Source organism: Schistocerca cancellata, chromosome 4 (assembly GCF_023864275.1).
Source record: "Schistocerca cancellata isolate TAMUIC-IGC-003103 chromosome 4, iqSchCanc2.1, whole genome shotgun sequence".
NCBI lineage: Eukaryota > Metazoa > Arthropoda > Insecta > Orthoptera > Acrididae > Schistocerca > Schistocerca cancellata.
In genome coordinates this window covers 639,039,541-639,062,037 of record NC_064629.1, presented here as the reverse complement: position 1 = coordinate 639,062,037, position 22,497 = coordinate 639,039,541, and the positions used below count along the sequence as shown (strand labels likewise).

At 43.0% G+C, this 22,497-nt stretch overlaps 1 protein-coding gene across 2 annotated transcripts in view; it reads right to left on the bottom strand.

Moving 5' to 3' along the window:
• Window positions 1-22,497, bottom strand: part of LOC126183235 (MAM and LDL-receptor class A domain-containing protein 1-like) — a 433,083-nt gene that overhangs the window by 120,236 nt on the left and 290,350 nt on the right. For both annotated transcript variants that reach the window (XM_049925025.1, XM_049925024.1), the window contains exon 13: window positions 855-1,035. In XM_049925025.1, the coding sequence (XP_049780982.1) occupies window positions 855-1,035 (181 nt within the window). The remainder of the gene's footprint in view (window positions 1-854; window positions 1,036-22,497) is intronic.

Sequence of the window (22,497 nt, the reverse complement as noted above, 5' to 3'; positions counted from 1 at the left end):
CTTGTAATGTTAATCGCTTACATATGTTACCTAGACAAATGTATTCCCGCAAGTTCATTACGCTACATTAATTACTTTTTGGTGTTGCGATTTTTACCGTCAGTGTATTTCTCAGACGAGTTTAAGGAGGCAATTAAAGACTTGGTAATGGAGGGGATCTTCATCAGCTGCAAGACGATGATGAGAACTGTGATGACTGGATAAAATTTTTATTGTCTGGAAGAGGTTTTTGTTAAATTGACCAGAAATTGTATGTAAGAATTAGTCACTTTTTCTATACGTTACAAATTATGTGGATGGTTCGAACATTATGCATTTCAGTTAGATTACTAAATTACCAAAATCAGATAGCCAAACCATTAATTGAATGTGGTACTTAATATATTTGCTCAGCATAAAGTTATATTTTTTCAATATATCCAGGGATACTAAATAGCATTTCAGTTTAGTCTGCATTAACCGAAAATTATTTCACAAAAACTATTTGTATGTAATATAATCATACTACCCTTTGATTGGTGACATTTCCCATACATTCGTGAAATAGGTCTTACAAATGGTGCAGGAACGATGAAAATCAAAAACAGTCTTGACCGACAAATAAATAAGCAGTTTATTTGCACCTAGTCGAAAGATTCGTTTACTCTTTTCGAACTTGAATTCAAATGTTTCAGCTGAAATGAAACGATCGTATAGCGCTATTGGCCAGGGTTGTTCGGCCGCCTGGTACAGTTAACAATGTTTTACAAATATTACATACTCCTTGTATCTACGAGTATTTTAGTGACTATTACTTTATTTTTATTATATCGTTTTTCAGAAGTAAAATTTTAAGATAAAATAGGGTTACATACATTGTAGTTGTTAGGTTGCAGAATACGAGCTTGTGCATAATGCCATTCCGGTCCTTGGTGGTTATATAGACGCCATATTGGAAGTGTAGTAGTGCCAGACTTGTCCATGCTTCTCGTATAAACAGTTAATGCTCCCAAGCTGGGACCAGTGTTATCTATAAAAGGCTCATTCAAAACATACCTGTAAAAATGAAAGAACAGTACTTTTAGGAAGTTGTCTTAAACATTATCTTACTGCTTAATGGTGGAAACTATGTTCATTAAAAGTAAACACATAACCCAAAACTGAAAACTAATGTAGTTAGAGAAACAAGAAAGTTGCTAACTCTGAAAGCTAAAATATTTTACATCTACAGCAACATATGACAGTTAGTACTGCAACTTCAGTGGAAATCTGGAGTGACATTGCAGAGATAATAGCAAGTTACTGAGTTCGTTGGATTGAGAGCTGGAGGAAATACGAAGCAACAATCAAAAGAAGCCACTATGGCTTCAATTAAAGAGCAATTAGCAGAATGTCTCTTACTTCACAATGAGATAGAAAATGCATGCTCCTGACTCTCACATTACAATGTGACATAAATGTGCCTGACTGCAGCAAATAATTCCTTTCAATATGTAAATATAACATGTACAGTATCTGATCAGTTGTATCCAGAAAAAACGGTACAAACAGGAATTGGTAACTAAATGACAGAAGAGGCTGACCAGCCTGTATAAAAGGAGGCGAGGAGTATTCTGTCGGCCGTAGAGAAGCAGCAACAGTACATGGGTGGCTCAGGAGACTCCTGTGACTGCCAGTGTGGACTAGTCACTGGATGTCACCCCAGCAACAAGCTCACCATGGGCATTACAGTCCTTCTAAAGCTGTTACAGTCGACTGATAGTGATATGACTGTGAAGTAGAAACGCGAAGGAGCAAACGCAGCTAAACCATTGACGGAAAGGTGTCGAAGAAAATTGCATGAAATCAGCGGAAGGAATCACACGAAAGTTCCAGTGTACTGCCAGCAGTCCAACTAGCACAATGACTCTGTGTAGAGAGATAAAACAAGTATGGTACAACTGACGCGCAGCTCCTCATAAGCCAAATATTTTTGTTGTCACTGCTAAGCCACGCTTGAGGTGGTGTGAAGAGTGACTGGAAACCAGTGATCTGGAGTTATAAATCATCCTGTGGCAACCCGATGCACCGGTTTGGATTTGGCGACAACGTTACCTGCCATTATGTGTAGTGCCTGCAGTGAAATACTGAGGAGTTGGCGCTACGGTGTGTTTCGTGTTTAGGGCGTGGTCCCATTACTATGCTTAAGAAAACACTAAATGCGGAGGGTATGAACACATTTCATAGCACTGTGTACTGCGCAGAGTGGAAGAACAGTTCGGAGACGATGATTTTTTTGTATTAGCATGACAATATAGCCTGCCATAAGGCATCATCTGTTAGGCAGTTGTTTGTGGATAATAACAAGCCTGAAATGGACTGATCTGTCACGAAATTGGACCTGAATCCTTTGGAACATCTCTGGGATAAGTTAGAAATTCGACTTCGCTCCAGACCTCAGCGTCCAACACGATTAAATTCCCTGGTTTCGGCTCTTGAGGAAGAATGGGCTGCCATTCTTCTACAGACAAATCAGGCACCTCATTGGAAGTGTCCCCAGCAGAGTTCAAGGAGTCATAAAAGCGAAGGATGGACACACCACTTTTTATTGGTTCAAATGGCTCTGAGCAGTATGGGACTTAACTTCTGAGACCGATGATCTTAGCAGTCTGGCCCCTTCAATCCCACAAACAACCACCTAACTTCTGAGGTCATCAGTCCCCTAGAACTCAGAACTATTTAAACCTAACTAACCTAAGGACATCACACACATCCATGCCCGAGGCAGGATTCGAACCTGCGACCGTAGCGGTCACGCGGTTCTGGACTGTAGCCCCTAGAAGCGCTCGGCCACCCCGGCCGGCCCACTTTTTATTGTCCACTTACAAGTGTCCATATACTTTTAATCACATGTTGCACGTAGTACACATAGTAGTGACTGGTGTCAAGAAATGTTAGCGGTCATTTCTGGTGTGAGCTCTACATTTAACAACTGGAAACTAAAAAGAGGCATCTAAATTCTGAATTTTCTGATGGAAGGAGTGTAACACTGATTTCTAAGCAAAAATATCGGTTCTGGTGGATCGAAATCCTGAAGAAATTTCGGAAACGCAACCGGATCACCTGTTGATCATCCAGCTACACTCCTGAAAGCTCATCAGACAAACAAGATGAGTCTTGAACCACGGAAGTTCAGTCGGACTTACCTATAAAATACCAGTAGCTCGATGTCCCCCAGGAAAATGTCTTACGTTCTTCTTCATTCCTATTAAAAGGACTTCAACAAAAATATAATTTCTAAAAAAATGTTCAAATGTGTGTGAAATCCTGTGGGACTTAACTGCTAAGGTCATCAGTCCCTAAGCTTACACACTACTTAACCTGAATTATCCTAAGGACAAACACACACACCCATGCCCGAAGGAGGACTCGAACCTCTGCCGGGATCAGCCGCTCAGTCCATGACTACAGCGCCTTCGACCGCTCGGCTAATATAATTTCTAATTCATAACTTTATTGTGGATGGCTATTCACATAGTCGAAAATCAATGTGAAACCTGGAAATCTTTTAAATTCACCCTTTTCTAATTTACCGAAGTGACGTCTGTGGAAGTCTATGGTGGTCACTGAACCTTCAGGAGCTAATGACGTTGATGAATATCGAATTTCACGAAATGTCGTATTTCTGTTGACATGAAAGATGCTAAGATAAGAGCTTGGAAGCTTTGTTTGGACTTAAATGTACGAGCAGAATGATGCGGATACAGACAGGTCTTGACAATCATAACCTGACAAAACTTTATTGTATACTAGCTAGTTTACGATACATTGTTTATTATTCGGAATGACCAGTTCCTTAGTGCAACTTGTGCATGCGCTACAATATAGAGGCTTTAAGCTGGTAGCATTAACCTACAGAACTAGTACCATGTACATCATAATTGTATGCAACAGATGCCCGCCTGGTTAGCCGTCTGGTCTAACGCACGGATTTCCGGATTGGGAAGGAGCGCCTGGTCCCCGGAACGAATCCCGCCCAGCGTCGAGGTCAGGTGAGCCGGCCAGTCTGTGGATGGCTTTTAGGCGGTTTTCCATCTGCCTCGGCGAATGCGGGCTGGTTCCCCTTATTCCGCCTCAGCTACACTATGTGGGCGATTGCTGCGCAAACAAGTTCTCCACGTACGCGTACACCATCATTACTCTACCACGCAGACATAGGAGTTACACTCGTCTGGTGTGAGATGTTCCCTGGGGAATTCCACTATGGGCCGAACCGCACAATAACCCTGAAAGAGTGTTTCGGTGTGGCGCGGCGGAGGGGTGAAGTGGACTGTGGTAGGGGAAGGAGCCTCTCCTTCGTTTCTAGGCCCCCGGTTAACATACGATACAATACAATACAAGCTACAGACGATGAGCGGCCACTTTCCTTTATGTAGCATCTCGTCATTATGTGGAAGTCTATAAGGGTCATTGTATCTCAAGGCACTCACGTACCATTACTAAAATACATGCAGTCATCAACGAGCGAAATGTCATTTAGACATTGAGTGACGCGACTCTTCACAGGATCAAACGAGGTAGACCAAAATGTTCTCACTTACAGTGCCTGATCAAAAGTATCCAGATTATTATGAGCGGATGTTAAAATGATTTGTGTCCACCTGTCGCCTTTATGACGTCTTGAACTCTGCTGTAGACATTTCAGTGAGCTTTTGATTGTCTATGAAGGAATGGCAGTATATTGTTCCTCAAGAGCCGAAAGCAAAGAAGATTGGTGGCTGGGTTCTGGTCCCAAGTCAACTTTCTAACTTATCCCAAAGGTGTTCCACTGGGTTCATGTTGCGATTCCGACCAGACCAGTCCATTTCAGGAATATTATTGTCTAAAAACCATTGTCAAATAGATGATGTTTTATGATGGTGTGTACTGTCATGCTCATACAATCATAGCCTCTGAACTGTCATCTATTGCACGCAGTACACAATTATGCAAAATGTGTTCATATCCTTCCGTATTTAGCGTTTTCTTAAGTGTAATAAGGGGGCACACCCCAACCACGAAAAACATCCACTTACGGTAACAACTCCTCCTCTGTACTCACTGTTGACACTGCACATTATGGCAGGTAACATTCTCCTGGAATACTCTCTTTCAAATTCTAAAGGTGGCAGGGGTAAAATACAGGGAGCGAAAGGCTATTTACAATTTGTAGAGAAACCAGATGGCAGTTATAAGAGTCGAGGGGCATGAAAGGGAAGCAGTGGTTGGGAAGGGAGTGAGACGGGGTTGTAGCCTCTCCCCGATGTTATTCAATCTGTATATTGAGCAAGCAGTAAAGCATGTGGTGTCACCGCCAGACATCACACTTGCTAGGTGGTAGCTTTTAAATCGGCCGCGGTCCGCTAGTATACGACGGACCCGGGTGTCGCCACTGTCAGTAATTGCAGACCGAGCGCCACCACAAGGCAGGTCTAAAGAGACGTACTAGCACTCGCCCAGTTGTACAGCCGACTTTGCTAGCCATGGTTCACTGAGAATTACGCTCTCATTTGCCGAGACGATAGTTAACATAGCCTTCAGCTACAGTTGCTACGACCTAGCAAGGCGCCGTATTCAATTGCTATAATACTTCTGTATCATCAAGAGCAATGTTCTACAAATGTGGATTAAAGTTAAGTATTCCAGAAGCTACGTACTTTTCTTTATAGCATTCATTACGTATCCTGTTTCAGACCTCACGCCAGCCTGCTTGGTTTTAACGCATGCATTTTGGCCTTCTCTAGCTATACAACAAGTGGCGACGAGGATGGGATTCGAACCCACGCGTGCAGAGCACATTGGATTAGCAATATTTACAAACTGTTTGTGCGTCGGTCCCTACTCCTGCAAACTATCTGGACGATATTGTGATCTCCGGAAAGACGGCCGACGAACATTTAGACCATCTCCGAACATTATTTCAGGTCTTGCGACAAAATGGCCTTCGCTTGCGGAAGGACAAATGTGTGTTTTTTGCTCGTGATTTACCATATCTGGGACATGTAATCAATGCCCAAGGCATACATCCCAGTCCGGAGCACCTCCGTGCCATACAAGACTTGCCTTCGCCGCAGAATTTGAAGCAGCTACAGAGTTTACTGGGTAAAATAAATTATTATCATCGCTACATCCCCCATGCCTCTTCCATTTCAGATCCGCTTCATCGCTTACGCCGTAAAGGTGTTCCGTTCGTCTGGACGGCGGAATGCGAACGCGCCTTTCGCCAGCTGAAATCGGCGTTGCTTTCTAATACTTGCCTTACGCCATTCGATCCCCAGAAACCCCTTTTGTTGATGGTAGATGCATCAGATTTCGGGACCGGTGCTGTGCATGCGCACAAAGATGGCTCGCATGATCGCCGTATTGCCTTTGCGTCCAAATTGCTCTCGTCAGCGCAAAGAAATTATTCACAGATAGAGAAAGAGGCTTTGGCTCTCGTATTTGGTGTTACAAAGTTTCACGATTTCTTGTATGGTCGTCACTTTACCATCATCACAGACCACAAACCTTTGACATCACTTTTTCATCCGACCAAGCCTGTACCTCCACGTACAGCGCAGAAATTCATTCGCTGGTCTATTTTCCTCTCGCAGTACCGCTACGATATCTTGTATCGGTCCACTGCTAAGCACGGAAACGCCGATGCGTTGTCCCGTTTGCCTGTTGCCGAGGATAAAGCATTCGATTCTTCCGAACTTGCTTGTCTGTTCATTGATGCGGAAACCGATGACGTGGTAGAATCGTTTCCGATTGATTTTCGTCGTGTAGCTGCAGCCACAGCTGCTGACCCTGTCCTTGCTACCGTTTTGCGTTTTGTTGCTACGCAATGGCCCTTGTGAAAGTCACGGATCGAGGATCCGTTGGTTCGCCGATTTTTTGCTCACAAGGAGAGACTTTTTGTACGACGTGGTGTTTTGCTGTTGCGTTCTGATAATGATCAGTCCCGGGTCGTGGTTCCACGTTCGTTACAGTCCTCTGTCTTAAAGCTTCTCCACCAAGGACATTGGGGTATAGTGCGAACGAAACAACTTGCTCGTCAGCACTGTACTTGGTTCGGAATCGATGCTGCGATTACGAATATGTGCTCTTCTTGCATGGCGTGTGCCGAACAACAATCCGCCCCGCCGCGGAAATTCTTTGCATGACCGAAAGCCACTTCCCCTTGGCAACGCTTACACATCGATTTTGCTGGTCCATTCTGGAATGCTCGATGGTTGGTTGTGGTCGATTCCTTCAGTAATTTTCCTTTTGTGGTCCGGATGTCTTCCACGACATCTTCTGCCACCATCCAAGCGTTGTCCGCTATCTTTTGCATTGAAGGTCTTCCACAGACTATTGTTTCCGACAATGGCCCACAATTCATGTCCGCAGAATTTCAGTCATTCTGCAAGGCCAATGGTATTCAACATCTGACATCCGCGCCGTCTTCGCCTCACTCAAACGGTGCCGCTGAACGTTTGGTCCGGACTTTCAAGTCACAGATGTTGCAGTTGAAAGAGTCGCATTCTCGGGAGGACGCGTTATTGCTCTTCTTGTCTTCGTATCGCTCTCAGCCCCGAGATGGTCGCTCGCCGGCTGAGTTGTTGCACGGTCGTCCTCATCGAACCTTGATGTCTTTGCTGCATCCGCCGCATCAGGTTCCTGTGCAGCGGCAGACGCCTGCTTTTGCTCCTGGCGACGTTGTATATTATCGCAACTATCGCGGTTCACGGCGTTGGCTCGCAGGGCGCATTCTTCGCTGCCTCGGCCGCGCTATGTATCTGGTTTTGGGGGCCTCTGGTGAGGTGCGTCGGCATCTCAATCAGCTGCGCCTCTGTCGTCGCACGGGTTCTGCCGCTCCCCGTCTGCTTTCAGCGACGGTGCCGTCCGGTCAGCGCCCTGGGGACCCATCTACTGGCTCGCCTCATCCCCAGGTGTTACCGACGATGCCTTCCATTTTGCCCCATGGCGTCGCGCCGCCTCCGCAGCCGCCGCCGGCGCCGCCCGCAGTGGATGCGTCGCTGCAACCGCCGGGCGCCTCCCTGGGCCACGCGCCGCCGATCGCTTCCCGTGCCCAGATGTTCTCCGCCATGGAACTCTTGCCCGCTCCGGACCAGCTGTCGTCTTCGCCAGTCGGATGCTCCGACTCAATGGAGGTCGACCCTTCGCCTCCTCCTGACATTCTACGGGCGCATACACCTCATGTTGGCGTGCACCCTGGACTAGGTTTTCAGGCGTTTCCTAGCTCCCCTCGGACCGAATGGCCGGGTGCGGGTGGCACAGCCTCGCCTGTTGTTAGGATCCCCACCTCGTCGCATACGTCAACATGGGGTCCTCCCCACGGCGGGCGGAAGCCTTATAACCCAACCGTTCGCGGGGGAGGAATGTGGTGTCACCGCCAGACACCACACTTGCTAGGTGGTAGCTTTTAAATCGGCCGCGGTCCGCTAGTATACGACGGACCCGCGTGTTGCCACTGTCAGTAATTGCAGACCGAGCGCCACCACAAGGCAGGTCTAAAGAGACGTACTAGCACTCGCCCAGTTGTACAGCCGACGTTGCTAGCCATGGTTCACTGAGAATTACGCTCTCATTTGCCGAGACGATAGTTAACATAGCCTTCAGCTACAGTTGCTACGACCTAGCAAGGCGCCGTATTCAATTGCTATAATACTTCTGTATCATCAAGAGCAATGTTCTACAAATGTGGATTAAAGTTAAGTATTCCAGAAGCTACGTACTTTTCTTTATAGCATTCATTACGTATCCTGTTTCAGACCTCACGCCAGCCTGCTTGGTTTTAACGCGTGCATTTCGGCCTTCTCTAGCTATACAACAAAGGAAACAAAAGAAAAAGTCGTAGCAGGTATTAAAATTCATGGAGAAGAACATTGAGGTTCGCCGATGATATTGTAATTCTGTCAGACACACAAAGGACTTAGAAGAGCAGTTGAACGGAATGGAAAGCATCTTGAAAGGAGGATATAAGATGAACATCAACAAAAGCAAAACGAGGATAATGGAATGTAGTCGAATTAAGTCGGGTGATGCTGAGGGAATTAGATTAGGAATTGAGACACTTAAAGTAAAGGAGTTTTGCTATTTGGGGAGCAAAATAACTGATGATGGTCAAAGTAGAGAGCATATAAAATGTAGACTGGCAATGGCAAGGAAAGCGTTTCTGAAGAAGAGAAATTTGTTAACATCGAGTATTGATGTAAGGGTCAGGAAGTCGTTTCTGAAAGTATTTGCATGGAGTGTAGCCAATCATGGAAGTCAAACATGGACGATAGATAGTTTGGACAAGAAGAGAATAGAAGCTTTCGAAATGTGGTGCTACAGAAGAATGCTGAAGATTAGATGGGTAGATCACATAACTAATGAGGAGGTGTTGAATAGAATTGGGGAGAAGAGGAGTTTGTGGCACAACTTAACAAGAAGAAGGGACCGGTTAGTAGAACATGTGCTGAGGCATCAAGGGATCACAAATTTAGCATTGGCGGGCAGCGTGGAGGGTAAAAATCGTAGAGGGAGACTAAGAGATGAATACACTAAGCAGATTCAGAAGGATGTAGGTTGCAGTAAGTACTAGGAGATGAAGAAGCTTGCACAGGATAGGCCGGCCGTGGTGGCCGTGCGGTTCTAGGCGCTGCAGTCTGGAACCGCGAGACCGCTACGGTCGCAGGTTCGAATCCTGCCTCGGGCATGGATGTGTGTGATGTCCTTAGGTTAGTTAGGTTTAACTAGTTCTAAGTTCTAGGGGACTAATGACCTCAGACGTGGAGTCCCATAGTGCTCAGAGCCATTTGCACCATTTTTTGCACAGGACAGAGTAGCATGGAGAGCTGCATCAAACCAGTCTCAGGACTGAAGACCACAACAACAACAACAACATTCTCAAAGCACTCACCAAACCAAAGCCATTCCATCGGATTGGTACAGGGTATAGCTTGATTGAGCACTTCAAATCACTCGTTTCTAGTCACCTACTTTTGCGCCACCTCATGCGCCACCTAGCACTGACAACAGGAGGACCACTGTACCCCATTATTTTTAACTCCCTGCGCACAATTATAGTGCTACATGGACTGGTGGTAACACTTTGGAACTCACGAATGTTTCCTTCCTCTGATTTTATGCAATTTTTTTCAATCACCCATTAAAATGGTTGACCATCCCTGTCCGTCAGTACATGTGGTTCGCTTGGTCTTGGTTTATCTGTGGTTCTTCCTTTGCGTTTCCACATCACAACCACATCACTAGCAGTAGACTTTGGCAGCCCTAGAAAGGTTTAAAATCCCCAATGACCAGCCCCAGCTGAGCTCTTCTGACAACCCATTCTGCTAATTCTCCTTCCCCGCTGACAGCACAGTAATCCCTGCCTCCTTTTTTCTGATTGGGTCGCCTTTAGTGACATATAGTGGTCAATCTGCAGTGGAGGAAATTTCCACATTACGTAATTAGAGTTCCTGTGATGATTTTAGAGCAAATAAAGTATTACATATTTTGTGACTTCGTAGGTTTTCCTAGCGTAATAATTCTTGATAACCTCCTTGGGTTTGCTGCGCAATCCTAAAATCAACATGATTCGATATTTCGGCGATCCATCTGTCTTCTATCTTCCGGAGAACGCTGCAGCTGAGTCCCGTCAAGACTGCAAATCGTGCAAGCGCAACTGCTACCTTCCAAGACTGTGCTGGTGGCGCCCCCGTAGTAGAACACCGATGGCAAAGGTATATCACACTCAGAGACTATTTTCAAACACTCGAGCTGGCCGCACCGAAGAACGTTGTTTTTTGATGTGGGATTGTATAGAGTTCCACGCCCAGCTAAGAGAAAAATCGTCGCCTGTGTTAATCAAATTGTCTGCCAACCCAATTTCAACTGCCTCTTTATAAACACTGTTCGAAAAACAGAAAGTGTTGTAAACTATCACAGTCTCGTCAAATTTATCCCGTGTCCCTCGTTCAGGCAACATATCAAGGTAGCGTCTACGTATCTCCAGAAGTACGTTGGGTGCAAAGCTGAAGTCCTCAGTGCCTTATCCACGAAGTCTCCCATAAATAAATTGGCGACTATGATGTGTAAAGGACTGCTCATAGCCACTCCATCATTCTGTTAAAAAAGGTTGCCATTAAATGGAAAATACGTGCATTTCAGCACATGACGATAAAACTTCACTAACTCTTCATCCAGTCTGTCACGAATCAAACTCATGAACCCTACCAGAGGGACTCGTGTAAATAGATATACCACATCAAAACTCACTAGTAAATCCGAAGGACCCAGCCTCAGAGATTTCAACCGTCGAATAAAACCTACCGAAATGGAGATCTGGTGTTCACTCTTGCCAACATTTGGGCTGAGAATAGATGTTAAATATTTCACCAGGTTATAAGTGGGCCCACACAAATTACTAACAACAGGGTGTAGAGGAACTCCTTTCTTCCGTAACTTTGGCAGACCATACAAGCTAGACGGAAAGCAGCACCAGGGTGTTCAAATGTGGGTGAAATCCTATGGGACTTAACTGCTAAGGTCATCAGTCCGTAAGCTTACACACTACTTAATCTAAATTATCCTAAAGACAAACACAAACACCCACGCCCGAGGGAGGACTCGAATCTCTGCCGGGACCAGCAGTGCCTTAGACCGCTCGGCTAATGCAGCACCAGGGTTAAGTTTCTAGCGTAAGTCTTACGACGACGCGCATACTTTCTCAAAAGTGGAAGAGTTTTGCGCTTAATCCTTTCTGAAGTCTCACAAAATAAACTTTTGTAAGCCGGGTCGTTGAGTAGTGAATTAATTTTAAGGATGTTATCATCCCGTGTAAATAGAACCGGGGTATTGCCCTTGTAAGTTGATAAAACTACTACTTCATCATCGTTCCTGAGGGAGCGAATAGCTGCTCTCTCTGCGGAACAGATGTTATTTCGCAGTAGCCGAGCTCGACGCAATGTGTGGGATACTTCTTGCCTTAATTCTTCTGCCTGGTCCTCAGAAAGTGCTTGTTCTACGGAGCAGAAAAATTCTGTAACAGGAAGTCTACTTCGAGTGGGAACAAAATCTAAACCCTTCTCCAACACCACCACTGTGGGCCCACTCAACACCTTAATAGAAAGATTAACCACAGTGTGTCGAAGATTACTCGTCCGATGCTCTAGGACGAGAAAGAAGCTGTTCAAATTAGGACTGTCTGATAACGACTCATCTATGTGCCCAATCCGACAGTGCCCATGTAGAACAATCAGTTTACTCCCACGCATTTCCCGAAAACTGCGATGATAATTTCAAACGTAACATAGAATAAATATTTGGAAATAATATCCAGCTGTTTAGGGGTTAAGTGAATGCTTTCCCTTGTCAGTGCTCCTTAATCCTATTAGATTTCTTGCTATTAACAAAATGAACAAATGTGGCAAATTTAGGGATAATACTTTCGCCATGGCATCTCAGCAGAAAGGCGAGTGTACTCAACAGCTTTCCTTTGTTTCTCCAGTGTTTATTCAACTTCTGTACAAGTTTCACCATCTCCTCCCCATAGAGGTACATGATGTGACTTCGTAGGCTTTCCCGGCGTAAAAATTCTTTATAGTCTCCTCGGATTTATAGCGGGATCCCGCATCAAAACCTTACGTTCTTCGGTGCGGCCAGCCTGAGTGTTTGAAAATAGTCTTTGAGTACGATATATCGTTGCTGCCAAATCTTTTGCTAAGGGCGGTGCCACCAGCCCAATCTTGGAGAACAGCAATTGTAATGGGCGGCCCGTGTGCCGTGTATGGTATGGCGGGCTATATACGAGGGGCGTTTGAAAAGTCCGATAGATGGCACCACCGGCAGGTATCGAGGCCATGTTTAGTTAGTAGCATCTTTGGAAAGAACGCACACCAAGTTTCAGCCATATTGGTCTATTTCTTTGTGTTTGGCAGTAGTGTGAATCAAGGAAGTTGAATGACCGTCAAAAAATGGACGAAAAAGAATTTCGTGTGGTGATTAAACATTACTTTATGAAAGGCAAAATGCCTCAGGAGATTAAAGAGAAGCTTGATAAACATTACGGTGACTCTGCACCTTCGATTAGAACAGTTTACAAGCGGTATCAAAATTTTCAGCAGCAGCGCGTCGCCCGCATCTCGTGGTCGTGCGGTAGCGTTCTCGCTTCCCACGCCCGGGTTCCCGGGTTCGATTCCCAGCGGGGTCAGGAATTTTCTCTGCCTCGTGATGGCTGGGTGTTGTGTGCTGTCCTTAGGTTAGTTAGGTTTACGTAGTTCTAAGTTCTAGGGGACTGATGACCATAGATGTTAAGTCCCATAGTGCTCAGAGCCATTTGAACCATTAGCAGCGCGTCTGCCCTGCCCCTCCTCCCCCCCCCCTTCTGGGTCCTGTCCCTCCTTTGGTTCCCCCCCCCTTTTCGTTTTTCCTCTCCTCCCTCCTTGTTTTCCCCCTCATCTGTCCAGGTCCACCCCCCCCCCCCCCATCTGCCCTAGGCTATGGTGTGTCCTCTTTGTGCCGAAATTTTAGTGCAGTGTTTACAGTGAGTGTTCAGTGTTGTGTGTCTTTTCCGAAGTGTTGCGAACGGCCGTCATACTGTCGCTGGGTGTAATTTTATGTGTCTTGCGAACAGAAACCAGACTGTCGCCATGTTTTTTAATTGTCTGTCTACTATGTTACCTGTCTGCATCCTGTGTATTTTTATTCGCTTTGCCAACCCTTTGCTTTATGTTTTAACTTTCCCCAGTTTTCCGCCGTTTTACAATTTAAGTCCCCGTTTGATCGCCTGCTTTTATTGTTTCTTAACTTCTCCTTACATTTTAAAAAGTCTGTAGGATGCAGAGCAGCGTAATAAGCTGCTGCCAGCTTATTACAATAAAGGAAAAAAATTTCAGCAGCAACAGCGGCGTTCTCCTGTACATGGTGGACATGTGGGCCGCGAAATATCGAATAATGTTGACTTTATGATCGAGCAACAAACCCAAGGAGACTATCAGGTATTACAGATTTTAATTTACAAGAATAAGTTTTCATACGAACTTAAGCTAGATTCTTTATTTAACTAAGGTCTATCCTGGTGGGTGTAACTTTAAAAGAAAGGAAGATAGACCTGGCCTTAGCGTTCTTTTGATGACCATGTCACTGGAGACGGAGAACACGGATGGGATAACAATGGAGAAGGGAATTGACTGTGGCCTTTGATGAGGAAACATTCTAAAAGTCACCTTAATGTGTTTAGGGAAACCACTGAAAGCCTAAATCTGGATTGTAGAACAAGTATTTGAAATCCGCTTTCCCCAGACATTAATAACAAATGGTTCAAATGGCTCTGAGCACTATGGGACTTAACATCTGTGGTCATCAGTCCCCTAGAACTTAGAACTACTTAAACCTAACTAACCTAAGGACATCACACACATCCATGCCCGAGGCAGGATTCGAGCCTGCGACCGTAGCGGTCACGCGGTTCCAGAGTGAAGCGCCTAAACCGCACGGCCACACCGGCCGGCCATGAATAACACTCACAAAATTGTATTTTCTGAAAGACTAAATAACAATAATAGCTTACTCGCAAGAAAATAAAGGGCACAATAATGACAAATCAAACTAGTAGGCCGGCTGGTCTGACCGAGCGGTTCTAGGCGCTACAGCCTGGAAACGCGCGACCGCTACGGTCGCAGGTTCAGATCCTGCCTCGGGCATGGATGTGTGTGATGTCCTTAGGTTATTTAGGTTTAAGTAGTTCTAAGTTCTAGGGGACTGATGACCTCAGAAGTTAAGTCCTACAGTGCTCAGAGCCATTTGAACCAAACTTGTAGCAAGATACAATTTCCAACATTTTCTTGGCATCAGAAGAATATTCCTGTCTGGGTGCAGCCAAGCAGTCGAGTCAACACAGCAAAGAACAAAAACTCGTAAATGGTGTATGTGAAATGGTAGAGAATTATGTGATATTCATTAGCCCAACAAAATGCTTAATCTTAGTTCCAAAGTTATCTGAAATCGAAGGTTAGTAAATATAGACTGGTGAAGTGTGGCTTGCCACACCACGACTAAGACGTTTTTCCCAAGGGTAATTTGAATGAACTTGGTGAACATGAAGTGAATGTGGTAATCGTGTAGGACCCCTAAGAAGATGCATATGAAATACGGCTGGCGATTATCCTAACCAGTAACTGTCCATAGGCTCATTTTACCCTTGTTTTTTGAATTTCAATGGTTAGATTTCCTTGAATTTGCAGCAGGAGGATTCCAGATGGCTCTTAGTGGTGGATAAAGCGGCTGCACCAGGTATCTAGCCTGTATGAGAAAGGCAACATGTCTGCCGGCTGGCTGCTGCAGAGACTAATAAGGGAACGGTCCAGTCCGACATATCAAAACCTGCCCCGATTTTTTTTTATACGGAAAGAAAACACTGAAAGAAACACAATGTCAAGATATTAGCTGCTAAGATACCCTGCAACTATTTTTTTTAAAGAAGTTGAATATATACTGAATTCATAGCTCACGAGGTGGATGGAAAATGTACACCATTACCATAACAGTAGCAGACAGCGTACGCCCAACTCAGCAGGCATCCATCTTTATTTGACGTCGCGTGGGTAAACAGATAACACAGAGTGATCGTAATTTGTAAAGCGAATTGTTAGTTTCCATTGATCGTTTTTGTGACACAACTGTTCACAATTGCTTTTCGCTCGATTTTGCAGCTCATCTACTACCCATAATAATTAGCCGTTGCCTTGCGATATCACTAAGTATTAAAAATGGTGATAAAATTCGATTACTTTTCTGTGTGTTTCCTTTGTGTATGCAGGTTTATAGCATCTGTCTTTGTGCAGACTCCATAGTTTCACAGTAATGTGGAATTCAGTAATGTGTTCAACCTTGAAAAGATGAAGTACGAAGAACGTGGTTGGCAATTAAAGTCACCTTCCTCTCCTGAAGCCATACAGCAGTGTTATTGATTACTTAATTTCTTTGACATTCATTCGAATAATATCGACATTTTTGAAAGTCTCTTCGGGTTTGCTGCTGCATCCTAAAATCAACTCGTCAACTGGTCGCCATTTTCAGGTGCATGTTGCTTCTACTGATGCAGCGGGACTCATCAACAGGAGCAGCGTTCTCCTGTAGATGGCGACCAGTTGGATCGCCGAAATATCGAATCGAGTTGATTATAGGATCCGGCAGCAAACAGGAAGAGACTTTCGAGACTTATTACGTCGGCAAAACGTACGAAGTCAATATCAACATTTCGTCAGAAACACTTAGGTAGAAGAATGAAAGAAACCGGAAATAACTCTGATGATTCCATGACTTGGGGTTTGAACGATGACTGTTGTGCTAATTAAGGTGCAGAACAAAGATACAGTACTCTCCGAGCCCAAGGAAAACGAATAGTATCAACTTTCAGTGATAAAGAGAAGGCCGTAAATTTTTTGGTTAAACGAAGGAAGGAGAAAACGCTTAAAGTTAAGTGATATGCAAAGTCAGTTTCGTTTCGTAAAATCTGAATGTAAATTATATAAGTGAAAGAAAGGTATGCACAAACTACTAAATATGCGCCAAAATGCGAAAGAAAAACTATTCGGATGATTCACAACTGATCGTCACAGTCAGTGCACAGTTGCTGAGAGAGATCTACAAGACTGGGCTCTCTGAATTGTATGTGAGATGAACATTATTGATTTCCAAGACTCCTTCGACCTGGTTTAACGGATTCAGAAATTTACACGAAAAACGAAGTCGTAAAATGACCAAGTTTAGCTTAAGTAAATGTGTACAGGAGATGTCGTTAATAGGTAATACTGCAGAAAAATTCGTGGCTGAAGTGAAGACGAAGTTTCTTGTTATACCTTAAAATGTTGTTTATAAAGCCAATCAGTCAAGTTTCGTGCAAGAACTGCGTGAAAACCACGCTTTACCATTCTGTGTGAAGTTCGTACTTCGTAGCACAAGCTTGAAGCACAATTGACTTTTATATCTATCTTGAGGAACCTCAAGGAAAATTAGGACCAAAAATTTAAAAAGTACTGTTTAGTTGCAAAAATCTTGTAATCTACTTGGCAAAATCTAGAAAAATGGCAATAGTATATCCAAAACGTCTTCTTAAAAATCGCAGAAAATAATTCATTGCTTTCGTTGGACTCTTGGTCTGGACATAACGACACATCTGTCTTTAGAACGACGAAAGGACTATCAACATAATTTGGACAACATCAGGTTCTGCCACTCGATAAATAAACTTTTCAAGAGGGTAAAGCAATTTTCAGAAAATTTTCATACAATATAATTTCCGATAGCTGTTTGCCATTTCACATTTATCAGTGGAACAGTATTGTTAAACTTTAGACATTCGTGCATTGTCAGTTTGCATCACCACGTTTTACGCGTTTGATCAAGTACGCCTGGTACATAGCACAAACTGGAGAACAATAGCCATGACCATTTCTCACTCATCCCCATTCTGTCTAAATGACACTAGTAATTGCTGTGAAGTGCCTGAATGCATTAAATTTTCTTTTAACTGGTGTGTCTGGTGTAAGTAAAGAGTAGTTTTCGTCATCCAACAGACCCTTCACATTTTGATGACGTTTAGGGAATAAAGAAGTTGGTAAAATATACATTATTCAAAAATTATCTTAAGAATCGTTCTACAGGAGTTGCTGTAAAATATCTCATGTCAACCAATTAACGTCTCGATTGATTGAAGGAGACTATAATGTAACATCATGCACTGCCTTGATTTTCTTTTCTGTGCTAGTCATTTGTGTAACAATTACATCTGAAACAGTTTAGCTGTCGATGTGAACTGCGATTTTTCAAAAAATTAATTATTTGAGACGTTTTGTTACGTCTCTGTTGATCCATCGTGGATATGGTACAGAGGCCGGTAAAATATTTACCAAAGAAAAATCGTCAAACAGCCGTATGTTTTCAGAAGATATTTTATTTAGAAGATTAGTTTCGGCATCTCATTATGGCCACTTTAAGGCCCCTACGTACTCCATTTATAGGCAATCATATATATATCAATACATGCATCACTGGAATCATAAGTATCTGGATTTCGTCATTTCGTTTGTGAACTGTTTACTTTGAAGTCTTATTAGGATCAGAACAGTTTATGCTTCAGAGTTTCCTAGCTCTACAGAGCCGACCGACCACCGGTAACCTGATACCAGCTACCATCCGATCAAGTGATCATGATGTGGCATGATGTGGTGCACTGCGGTGTTCCTTAAGGACGTTTCTGCTCTTGCGTTGGTAAACATGAAATTGTTTCTTATTGGAACATGATTTTTGCATGATGGGAAATTTAAGTCACAAGCAGTTGTGTGTTACTATCTGAGGAATTGCAAATAAAAATTCCATGCCACCTTAAGATTGGAGTACTGGTAGAAAATGAAGCTAATTTTTTTTCCTGTACAGCTACAGTACTTACGTATACTATAGTTTACTGAAAAGCATACTCACAGAGCGTAGCTGCAATGTTTCATGAAATAAGAAATTAGTGTAAATAATATTACTTAACAAAGCATGCTTGACATATTATCTCACCTGTTATTGTACAATTTTTGAGTGTGTAATGATTCTTTATGCACCTCTTTTTTCATTTTTTTTTCATATTATATGACAGGTTAAACGTTGCCAACATAGCAGTTAAATCATGCACTGATGTTTGTAAATTATACCTCAAGATCAATGTGAACACAACATCTCTTGTATCTGGCATTATTCCGATTTGACTTAACGAATATAATCAATTCATGAACTGCTAGTGATATAAAAATTCAGCGGAGGTTTACTATTGTAATTATATTAATTCTGCGTATAACTGCATAAAAATCTACTGTCTCCACTACTGAAATGATGGTTTCTGTACAGGTTCTATATGCTAGTTAGTTATATAATCAGCTCGCTGCATTCCTACTTCTGGTGTTAGGAAATATACTGACCATTAGTTATTGAATAAACAGATACTGCGCACTGATTCACATGTATCTGACATGAATTGGCGCCATCAACAAATGGTGACTAAGTGAAGAATGCCATTAAAGTGCTATTACACACGTAGCAAGACAAATGTTCACAAACAACTTGTATTAACTCGAAAAGATATATAAGTGCCACAAAGAAAATGTCTGGCAACTCACTGACTTCCAGGACTGGAGATCAATTATCCTACTAAGTTCTTTAGATATTTACTTGTAATTTTGATCAAACATTCTTAATAATTCTTGCATAATTAGTGACAGTGAGTAATAAAATTTAATTTTTCATCTACAAGAAGATTATTTGCGAGTAAGTTTTAATTTCTCCCATCGTTTGCGATGAGAGATATGTCTTTTCCAGCCTTAGCTGCTACTGCAACAAGGCCGTTCGCATTATCGATGGTTCACTAGCTATGTGGTACTGCAACTATAGCCACGTATAGGTTAGGGCTATTCATAAAATATCGATATATCAGTATTTCGATATTTTCCACAAAACATATCTATATGCATCGGCGATACTTCTTTCCCCGATACACCCATATCGAAAAGGCAATATCAATTGCCAATATTTTTATTTTATGTTATATTTTTTTCGTAACTGTCGCTAAATATTTGAAATTGTTCTTCTGAAATTATAGTAGAGCATAATTTTACTTTCACCATGTGAAGGAGTCTTACTACTTTTTGAGCTTTCATCACTTCCAGTCTTTCTCTTTGACTGTGTGAAGCAAGTATAGATGGCACAAAGAAGTAGTCGGATTACACTGGTGGGTGGCTGTGAGAGTGGAACAACAAGATTCCCGATGTGAAGAAAGGGTACACCAGTTTCGTTAAAAAACGGTTCTTAACGAAACTAGATTGCTATTTCTTCACATCAGCATTATTCCAAAATAGTTGATTAAAATGATAAACAAAAATCTAAATGACAAAATTGGTCTTTGCGGTGGGCGGAGACGTGTGAGGGAAATGCTGACGTAATCGGCGCTCGGCGCTGCTAACAGAAACTGCAACATTACCTTCACCATGCAATTTTGACATTAAAACAGCTAGGTCGTTAGCCTTTACAGAAGTGAAAAAATAGGGAAGTCACATGAAGTGTTCTGGACAGATACGATACGTGACGAAACAGAACGACGGACCCATCAGACACCTTTTATTGTGCCATTTACACGCAGTTACCTTTGTTAGTAAAGTGGTTACCGCCAAGCGTGAATGTGCATCGCTTTCCTTTAAATTCTTGCTCTAAGGCGGTTAAGCAGGCGGAATCGACATGTTTATAGGCCGGTATGTCGATATTTTCACCGTCTATACATCTGTGTATCGATATTATTTTCTATATACTTCGACTATTTACTTTTTTATATATCGATGTATCGGATTCCCGATATTTTTAAATATATGAACAGTGCTAGTATAGGGATAGCTGAATGTGTCAACAGGCCGTGTAACGAGCACGGATCGAATCCGCATGGCGGATTAACGATGAGGACTGGTGAGCAGGCCAGTCTGGATATGGTTTTTAGGTGGCTTTCCACATCTGACTAGATGAGTACCGGGCTGATTCCGAAGTCCCACCTGAGTTTCATACTTCGCAAACACTTAGAAAACGCTTCCACATTTTCACGTGGATAACATTACATGCAGACAGTTGCGGTACACATATCCTGTCCTGTAGGGTTAACGATGTGGCGACAGGAAGAGCATCGGGCCACCCCTTGAACTAACCATGCCAAATCAGAGTCAACCCCGTGCCGATGTGGAAAAAGGAGAAAGAAAAAGGAGAAGAAGAAGCATCCTAAGAACGTCTTGATTTCGTACTAGAGTCCCATGTAGATAAAAAAAGCAGCTTTTCTTAATTGCCAGATGAGTGAATAAGTTTGCATGACTTCAGTAATTATTACTATATTATTATTTATTAGTTCATAGGAGGCGTTTCTCAGTCGCTTATTTTCAATATTTTTAGAATGGTGGAACTGTAAAAATGGAAATACTGGATATTCAGCAAGCAAAACATTAGTATTTACCTTAAGTATTGATCCTCAGAGCAACAGCAGAATATCCTGTCTGGAAGGTTGATAATGAGAATCCGGAGAGGTGGAAATAAATCTGGGACCAGTGTCATAATTTATGAGATATCCATAGAGGGTGTGGAGGACAGAGGGAGGTAGTTGCATGAACGATGGTGGTGGTAGAAAATAAGTCTGGGCTATAATCTGACTAACAATGACCAACCTGTTTAAAGTAATGGTGGTTTTGCGTTATGAATGAGCAGTGTTTGGATGGTATCTGAAAATTTTAGAACCATTTGCCCATCTGTGCAGTCGCATTATACGTCGATAATTCCCATATGAAGACTGTAGTGCTCTAGGGGCGTCATTCGTATGAAACGATCAGGTACGAATTTAATAACAATGCTTACAATTCACTCATTCGCTGTTTTCATCTTCTCTGTGACTATTTTATCGTTTCCTTGCACAGCTGAGTTTCTTGATTTTGAACTTGACATATTCGTAGCTTACGACATCTCTCTGTGGATCTCCATATATTACAGTTAATCTTGTTGTCGTCTTTTCATTTGTATTCCTCTATTTTGGGAAAATAACCAATGGCAGCGTTTTTAAGAAAAATATTTTCTAAGCTTACAACGATATTTTAGGTTAAAATCAACAGTCGAGATCGCAATAACATTCGTTTATTGACCGGTTTCGGCTTATGTTAAAGCCATCCTCAGAATTTTTGCGCCCCCTATGTCTGGTGCTGGCGGTTCCTCAGTTTTTCACGTGATACCACGACCGTTCACTGAAGACAGTGTAAACTGAGGAGACGCCTGCACCAGCCATAGCGAGGCCCAAAAATTCTGAGGAAAGGGTTAACATAAGCAGAAACCAATCAATTAATGAATGTTAATGCTATCTCGACTGTTGATTTTTACTTAATTACAGCACTAGATCGCTGCTATAATGATCAAAAGATGTGTTGCTTACTAATAATGTTTACAATATAACCACTGGAGACACTCAAAAAATGTGAACGATGCCTGGTGAATGAGCCTGCAGTTTTCAGTTTGCTTAATGCAGAGAAACACAATTAATCGTGAAAGTTATGATGTTTTGTTTACAGCCGGCCGCGGTGGTCTAGCGGTTCTAGGCGCTCAGTCCGGAACCGCGCGACTGCTACGGTCGCAGGTTCGAATCCTGCCTCGGGCATGGATGTGTGTGATGTCCTTAAGTTAGTTAAGTTTAAGTAGTTCTAAGTTCTAGGGGACTGATGACCACAGATGTTAAGTCCTATAGTGCTCAGAGCCATTTGTTTTGTTTACAGTCTGTGAATCTGAGTATTATTCATAACTACGAGGTCTGTTTAAATAATTCCGGAAAATTGTCCACAAAATTTTTCTGCGCTTACCTTTTACTTATTGTGCATGGTCTCTCTTCCACAATTGATACTCCACTCACAACGCCGTTTGCACTTCCGGAAGCAGTTTTTGTACGCCTCTTGCCGGATCGCGCGAAGTGCCGTCTGCGAGATT